The 9056-nt window shown below is 42.3% G+C and overlaps 1 protein-coding gene across 1 annotated transcript in view; it reads right to left on the bottom strand.

Moving 5' to 3' along the window:
* LOC118422868 (irregular chiasm C-roughest protein-like) overlaps nucleotides 1-8488 on the bottom strand; it is a 32264-nt gene extending 23776 nt beyond the window's left edge. The window contains exons 1-6 of the mRNA XM_035830692.1: nucleotides 8125-8488; nucleotides 4069-4377; nucleotides 3489-3627; nucleotides 3059-3216; nucleotides 2571-2718; nucleotides 2182-2297 (exon numbers count right to left, since the gene is read on the bottom strand). Coding sequence (XP_035686585.1) covers nucleotides 2182-2297; nucleotides 2571-2718; nucleotides 3059-3216; nucleotides 3489-3627; nucleotides 4069-4377; nucleotides 8125-8191 — 937 coding nt within the window. The 5' untranslated portion in view covers nucleotides 8192-8488. The remainder of the gene's footprint in view (nucleotides 1-2181; nucleotides 2298-2570; nucleotides 2719-3058; nucleotides 3217-3488; nucleotides 3628-4068; nucleotides 4378-8124) is intronic.
* Nucleotides 8489-9056: the final 568 nt, after the last annotated feature.

Raw genomic sequence — 9056 nt, 5'->3', positions numbered from 1 at the left:
TACCTGCACAGCTCCAATTTTACCTGCACTAACCTGCATATGCAGGTGGTATTTCGAGCCCTGTACTTCGTTTCATACAGGTATTGGAAACTATCCAAGGCACATGCTCATACATGTGCAGATTGCTTTTTCACCAAAAAATGTAAAAAGAAAGTGCTTTCAAGAGATTTTGTACCCAATTGCAATATGTCTAGTATTAGGTCCGACCAGGGTCTGTTAGCAATTACAGCTAAATGTTTAATCAGATTTTTTAAATCTTATGTTGTTCTTTGTAGATGATTCGTCAAAGACTTTGTTTTTGGTGCAGGGTGACCAGGCGACCAGGGTCTGTTAGCAATTACAGCTAAATGTTTAATCAGATTTTTTAAATCTCATGTTGTTCTTTGTAGATGATTCGTCAAAGACTTTGTTTTTGGCTTGTGGTGTGCACATCAATTATAAGCTTTTTTTATTGTCAGAAAAAACATTAAGATTCAAACCATACTGTAATTCGTACAAAGCAGCTACAAAATGAGCAAATATATGCCGTAGATTGCAAACACATCGGCAAACGTAAATGTGACTAATTACTTGGATTGCCAACATCAATTCCAAGGTCAAACGAGAAGATGTGAAAGAACGAAAATCAAGAATCTGTTGTTTGGTATATCATACTCTGTCATTTCTTCAGCTTTCCTGACCACACCACCTCACCATAATGGATGCAAATTTTTTCGGCCATTTTTTTATTAGCCAAGTTACATCAGTTCCCTAATCAGCATGACCTTATAGTGGTGAATGGATAGTCAGGCATATTAACAATCCATTGATGTAATGCTGTTTGTCTATAGCAGTACCTATAGTGCAGTCGTATTGATGAAAAAAAGTATAATGTACACGTATCCATCCCCAAAAGCATTAATCTTGACCTTTGTTCTGGTCTTGTTCAATGTTTTTTTTTTAATATGCATGAAGTATATCTGCATCCATGTGCCCTTTCTATGAAACACACACATTTGTGGAGTCCTGGTAACCCCCATGTAGAGCCTTCTCATTATGCACAACATAGCTGGTATGAACAAGTAATTTAGGAACAGATACCAGTTTGATAATATTAAAAAGTAACAGTAAAAATGTATAAAATCAGCAAAGTTAATTTTATAGTATCCCCAAATCCCCCATATGGAGCCCAAATTAATATTGCCTATCAATCATGATATTTTGACAGTTATGCATGGTTCACAAACAACTTCGCAAACATTCGCCATGACTTACGCCCCATAGAGTAATAAAATCACCCGATTTACTAAAGACCAAAACCCGAAAAATCCCCATATAGACCCCCCTCTCACGGCTCGCGTTATGTATGGCCCAATTAGACGACGATTGTTTTTGAATGAGTAGATGTTCCTCTCTCTATCAACATTAAAACCATTCACCAGACCCGCTGGGTATAGATTTTATTGCGCCTTAAAAATGACTAAAATTTACAGTGACAAAAATTCTGCTTTCAATGGTTCAGGTAACCCCCTGGCATACCCTCTTAACTTTAATGCATTATCTTCAACTTCTGGTCTGTATCACTTTAGAACCCATGCTATATGAAAATGCAAAATTTTTGTTCGTACCTTAATTAGATTTTTCAGAATAGCCATCGAAATGTCAGTAATTTTCAGGCATAAATTGTTGGATTTTGGAGGGTCTTTGAGGGGGGTCCCAGAACGCCATAACGAAAAATAGCTGGAGGGTTTTAAGTATATGGCTGTTCATAGTTCCACATACCTATCACACATAAAAAGTTTGAGTCGATTTGGCCGACCCCCATCTTCCGGCCTCTGCCTGGTTTTCTCGTGCAATGACTCTTAAATGATAATAGACTTAGATAATTATGTCATACTTTGCATATTTACCACGCCATTACGTTGGTCTTCATCAAAGTTACCTACAGGTCAAGAAGCACGAAATTCATTCATCCATTCTTGACTTATACAGTTTCAAATTCTGAAACTAAAATGCCCCTGTAGTTCCAAGGAACGCGGCAAGAGGGCCCAATCCTAGGTTGCTCCTTCTTTCCCACCACAAGACCTATTTACCAAACAAAAAAACGTGACCATATGATATCTTGTCCAGAACACGAAATGTGATTACCGGAATTGCGGTAACAAATATTTATCTATGCTTTTATGCCTTTGATAGTCTTACAATAAACTTGGAGAGTGACTGTTCCAGATCCCATTGGAAGGACCCCATTGTTGGCGTCACATTGGTACAGTCCGCCGTCGTGCTTTGACACCTTCGGGAGATGGAGGACATGGTCTCTGAAAGGTGAAGACATTCGTTGTCGTTAAATGGTGCACACGCGATAGCAATCAAGCACGGAATCTAGTTCTCAAGCAACTTGATGCACACAGGCTATCTATGGGAATGTTTTTTTTAACCTGTAGCCAGGATTAAGTGAACTTTTTCAATCATCATCATCATCATCGTCATCATCATCATCATCATCATCATAGTTCCTAAATGAACCTACCTTAGGAATAAGGTAATTATACAGCATGATTTCCGGGCCACAATGAAATATTACAGCTCACCTCATCATGTTGAGCATCGGGATTGTGCCCCCGACTTTCCGCCATGTGACAGTAGCCTTGGGGTTGCTGTCCACCATACAGCTGAGGCTGGCCGGCTCACCCTCTCTCACGTGGACGGACGGACTGGGCACCTGCACCAGCGGTGGGTCTGTGGTAGTAAAAATTCTATTACTTCAAATGATAAATTACATTTTGAAAAGCATTATACATCACTTAATTGCTTCACATACTCAAGTCTATTAGCATCTCTAGGACTATCTCATCTTTCTAGTCTAACTACATGTATTTGACTGTTGGGGCATCACAGAAGATCTGACAACCAGTTTTCTTCATTATTCTCGGTTTCTGTTTTTCTTAATGTCCATTTAATGCCATGTGTTTAGTACCGGTCATGGATATAACAATTGTAATTGGTTATATCCGGGTCTATAGAGATATTCTCAAATGTTATTTCTTTTAAAAAATTACATTAACTTTAACGAACTCACACTTGACTCTCAGGATCCTGGATGATGCCTTAGGCTTGGCGAGCTCGGGGAACCCCTGGTCGGCCAGGCAGGTGAAGTTGGCGCCGTTGTCCCACTTGGTCAGCCGGGGGATGAACAGCTCCACAGTCTGGTCACGTTGATTCGACACGCTGGCAGCTCTAAAAGTGAGCACATGGCATGGATATGGATGATTTTATAATTGCACATGGGATATTTACAATACGCCAAAAAGCAGTTACTCAAGCAACTGTTTTTTGGAAACGGTCCTGAAGATGCTTGAGACAGCCATCCGGCGTCTTTCGTCAGTGTCACTGACGAACTGCTTTTTAGCATATCTTACCTAGATTTCTAACCTGCATCGAGATATCTACAATATATATGTACCAAAATTCGAAGAAAAAAAGATATGGAGTACCCCGTACGGTCGTACCTAAAGCGGTGTGTACCGTTGAACCAGGTGAGTCGAGGTGAGGGATGTCCACCTGTAGATCGGCAGGTGAGGGACAGCTGTTCACCTGCCGTGACGGGAAGTTCGCCGCCTTCTATCGTTGGAGGTCCGGTCATGGGAACTACAGCAAAACGAATATACGTTATAGAGTTGCAGTCATCTGAACTGCAGTCAAACCGATTTACATCATAGAATTACAGTCGGGGGAAGTGCTGTCAAACCGATATAAATTGTAGAGTTATAGTCATGGGAACTGTAGTCAAGCTGATTTACTTTGTGGAGGTTCAGTCAAAGGAACTGCGCATGCAGTCAAACCGATTTACATCGTAGTTTCAGTCATGGCAACTGCAGTATATCGATTTAGATTCAGGAGGTTTAGACTTTTAGATATTTCATTTCAGTAAATATTGACTGAATATGTCCGACGCAAAATATCATAATTAAATTCCTATTGCATATAGCTAAATTGTGCAGTATACATACATTCCTTCTACTTTAAAGAGTCTTCCTCTTGCACTTGTTAGTTCTGACACATCCCTGCTGTATCAAATATTGTACTTACCAACAACAGTTAAAGTGGCGTCAGCAACAGCGTTCGGATCAGTGTAGCAACTGTACTTCCCTTCATCCTCTGGCTTCACTCGTTCAATTTCCAAGTTGTACTCTCCTCGAGAAGCATCTCCTGTGATTTTGTGACGTCTATAGACCTTGGGGACATTGCCTCCAAACGCGATGGTTTTATCATCTGCTCCACCCTCCCATATCACTGTGTCGTCATCTGCTAGTCCATCAAACGAGCACGTCAGTGTCACAGTCTGCCCCTGCAGCACTGCAGTCGGCTGTGGTCTCGTGCGGTAAGATGCGCCGTCAACTGGAAACAAGATTATGTTTTTATTGTTTAATCTTTATTTCACCAGTATCGCAACATCAGGTATAAATCCCCCTCCCATATGTTTCTGATAAATCCATTGCTGCTCACCCGTCTCGTAAACTTTACTGTTGCCGCAAACCATAACGGCTTATGTCGTAAAACTGCCGCATGCAACATCTGGTTAGAGTTGAAAAATCGATGATCTGATCCCAAACTTCCGTGTTCATATCGGTTTAAAGGGTTGATAGCAGGGCGTGTGAAGTGCAGTTAGTTTATCATACTTAAAATTGTAAACACCATTAATAGATATCCTATCGCCTACGTACCATTCTTATCATACTGATGTTGATCCACGGCATCTGATAGAGTTTACTGAAGAATCTCGTCCCCCACATCTTAAATGTTGATCAATTTGGCGTTGCCCAAATCATCGCCCTAGCGTTATTATTAACAGCTTGTGACTGTAAAGACCATGAGAAGTAATGAACTTACAACTTTCACATGCACGTTCTGTGGCATACAGACGACCGCCGTCTGTATTAAATTACCAGCTGCCTGTATTTCATAATAGCGCTATTGCCAGCACATGAAGTACCTCTTCGGCATCATAGTTGTCATATTTAGTAGATTCTTACAAGTAACGTTTTGACCAAAGATGAATGTAGACAGACGTGCACATGGTGTAAATCTTGGTCCAGACCTGGCAATATAATTTGCACAATTTCATGATGGATCGTTGGATGATCCTTAAGATACTTGACTGCTGTTCTGTACATAGTGGGTATTAGCATATCGCATCTACTGGTAATGTCCTACGCTTCCAAATACACATAATTTATACATATGCATGTATGCACAGATATCCTTGGAGATTTTTCGGAATAGAAATAAACGTCATTTACACACAGATGTTGCAATTCGTCCTTTACTATGATAATGGCTCAGAAAGTGTAAGCCTCGTCCTGCCTGAGCCAGTGTTCGCCATGAACCAAGGACATCTGACAGGAAATATGTGGAACACGTACCGATCCGCACCAAATGGCCTAACCTATCTGACATCGTAAAATTTAAGGACCACTTTAACACACAGGCCAGTCCGTATTATTGCCTGGATGACATTGCGGCGATTGATCTAGCGTGCGGGCCGACAGGGAGATAAGGGCACTTTAGATCTGTATCAGGGACTACATGACAGCTAGATGGCTGGCAGAGACATTAGGGAGATGGTTACACTAGAGGGTGTCAATTGGTGGGCTTTTACGACACCTGACAGCTGGGAAATTATCGGAGCCACCCTCCATGTATCTTATCGGTTTTATAGTGTCGACACCTCCTCCAATCGATGGGATTGCTGTTAGAAGTAACATAAAATAGATCTGATAATTGCAATGAAAACCAATCCGTCCCTTCAGCCGGTTGACACAATGTAATTTGTTACCGGGCGCCGTTGCCCCAAAGCGTTACTGATTACTACTGAATACGCTTCTCTTAACAAGGATTAATACTGGCGGCAGAGTGAAGCCAAGTCTGTCTTATTATTTTCATTGGTCCGTAAGGGAAAAGCAATTAGCTGTGAGCTCTGGTATCCATAGCTCCGTTAGGGAGGGGCAATCAGCTGCTAATAAGGTATATCTCTAAAATGTTTAATTCTCTTTTCGGCGTAATTGCACTCAAATGTAATTTTCATAAGTTGGATTGTCACGAAATAGAATAAGCATGATGATATCAACTGCAGTTGTGTGGAGTTGATGAGGGCTGTCAGATGCCTCACGTGTTAGCATACATTACAAGAGTTAGCAGAGACAATGGACTTGACTTGACACGCAAGGCTCACATATAGTTTTAGGTTGAGATATTGCCATAGTTAACTCCTTATCGACAAAATACCTAATGTAGAATTTGATAGGGCAGTACTATCCCCCTTACTAGCCTTCTCAATAGTTCAGCGGGTGGTACGGTGATTAGTATAGTGATATTGAAGAAAAACCAAATGCAACGATTAAACTACAATTTCGCTCACATGTGAAACTACTGAATTATTTCTAGATGCTTCTAACTTGCATCAATTAAGCTCGTTATCTTATCAACAAAAGATATTCGTGTCAAATAAATAATATATAAATAAATCAGCAATATTGATTATTGTGATGCAAATGCTGATCCAACACTCAGAGTCCCCATGGTATATATTAGCCCGAAGTCTCTGCGTTTCACACCTTCTTGCATCCTAATGAAACATGGCAGTCTAATTACATCTCACATGCAGATCGATAACGGGAACATTGCACTGAGGGTCTCTGGAGTCTGCGTTAATATCATTCTAATGATTTAAATGGTGACGACAATTTATATTTTCTTCAATATCCCTACTTCTATTAGAAAAATGTTCAATGACGTTGTTAGTTTTAAATTGTCAGGATGCAGCCAAATTAAAATATTCAACTGTCCACCTCTGTTTTCTGTACATCAGACGTTCCCGTTTACATGTTCTCTGTTATATGTCATGTATCATGTTTGTGTCCAGTGGTGCCGTTAGTATAAGCCAGTTTGCTTGAGTGCGGCACCATTGTGTACCGTATTTCTTTTTTGTTGTAATAAAAGAAATAAAAATACAGATCGGATGGACGGAGGAAAAGTCTGTTCCTCCATCGCTAGATTTAAGAGCCCCGAGTCAGTACGTCCTGTGGGGCTCTCCACGCGCGTGACATTTCCACAGGAGCCGTTTGACATTCACACGAAAGAAATCACAGCCTCCTCATCAACACTGGGCACCCTACACCAAACACAGACATGCACACTTTATCCGACACCCCCTCAACACAGGAATACACACTCACCCTGGCACACCCTCCCCCCCAAAACACCCCTCCACACACACACACACATACGCACACACACACACACACACACACACACACACACACGCAGGGATGTACACTCAGCCCGGCACCCCCTCAATACAGGGTTGCACACTTATTCTTGAACCCTCGTCAATACAGGGGGGTGAACACTCACTCTGGAACCCCTCTCAACGCATTTGGTTGCGCACTCAACCCCCTCAACACTCACTCTTCCCCCTACCCCCAAAGACCCTCACCCCAACAGAGCTGCACACTTGTTAGTCCCCCATGACTTCAGCACCCCCCCCCCCCCCCAACAGCCATTCACATGTTCGTCACGTAAATTCCCTGGCTGCTCAAGCCGAAGTTCCCATGGGAGTCGTGACACAAGTAAAAGCTTCCCCTGGCTATGAAAATTGGCGATACTTTTATTAGCTTGGTAAAATATTTGGCCCCACGGAATGTCATTCTACGTCAGCCGATGCCTCCAGAAGTGTTTTTCATGTTAGGAATCGCGGCACGTATATAGCCAGGGCTGCTGTAGCCTACGTGCCTTTAACTACATGTATGTACGAAAAACTGTCCCTTAATACCGATAAACAGCTAAACTGTTGACATAATACAGGTTACTGAATGCTTATCAAAACATGACGGAATTACATCTTCAGATAAAGACAGATTTAGTTCCATACATCGTCATACAATACTTGACTTAAATCACTGGTGTAGGTATCTGCCTGCTGCCCATCGCAAGCCGGGCATGTATTCATGAATAACTATTTTCCAGACTAACGTGTACTGACACAGGTAACACCATAAAAAGCTCGGTACTTTTTTACGGTAAGCCCTCAACGTGAACTAATAATCGCTTACCGGACAAAACCATGTGAAAGGGCGGGGGACTCACCTGCCTGTAGGATAAAGCCGATCAGGACCAGAACACAGTCCAGTCTGGCGGAGCGGCGAGTCGCCATGTTCACCGCTGTGAAACGACGACGCACTTGCTACTGCCTGAGCACTGAGCTGGGCTGCGGAGAGTTACAGACTGATGGAGCTTGCTGTAGAAGTAGAGTGCCGGGCAGCGGAGAGTTAAACAAGGTGCAGTAGATTTAACCGCCGTGAGATGGCTGTTCCCTGCGTCGTTTTATGGCCCCTTTATGTGCCTGTTTCCAGAGTTGACATATCGGTGGAAAACGCGACTAAGACAGCCTTTTGAATGGCCTAGCTAAGGCAGAGAGAAATGCCGGTGAAATAGAATCCCGCCGAGGAAATAAAACCCATCCTCTTGCCGTAGTGGTCTAGTAGTGGTCTATTGTTCAGTGTTGTGTTCGGGGCTATTTTGAAGCACTTCATGAAATTCATGTAGTCTCCCCGGAACACACTGAGTCTTCCCGGATGTAACCACGTCATGTTGAAAGGCACTCCCGATGCTGACTTGATACTGCTTGGTTTAATGAGGTCGTGGACTAATTTAGAATCTCTTGCCTGATTCTTATCTTATGTTTAAGTGACCAACGCATGGTGGTAGTCTTTACAGGAGCTATTTACCATATCACGGAAAGTCCAACAAGAGACTGTTAAACCTGAGCTTACGATTGGCTCAGCTCGTGGTCAGGGAAGCCTCTAATTTACTCACCTGCCTTGTGGCGTACGTACGCTAAATAAGCGTCATTTACAGCAGAAGGCAGACCATGGTTTCATATCGGTGCCAAAATTAAACATAAAACACACCTGACCACCACATATTGAATATCGACCCAAACCACCGACGTCATTAAACTTAAGGTATTAGTCTACGGACAGGTGCCTTCACGATGATGTTTAGAAGATTTACAACAT

The sequence above is a fragment of the Branchiostoma floridae genome, chromosome 9 (genome assembly GCF_000003815.2).
Source record: "Branchiostoma floridae strain S238N-H82 chromosome 9, Bfl_VNyyK, whole genome shotgun sequence".
Taxonomy (NCBI): domain Eukaryota; kingdom Metazoa; phylum Chordata; class Leptocardii; order Amphioxiformes; family Branchiostomatidae; genus Branchiostoma; species Branchiostoma floridae.
This window is presented reverse-complemented; position numbering and strand designations above follow the sequence as displayed.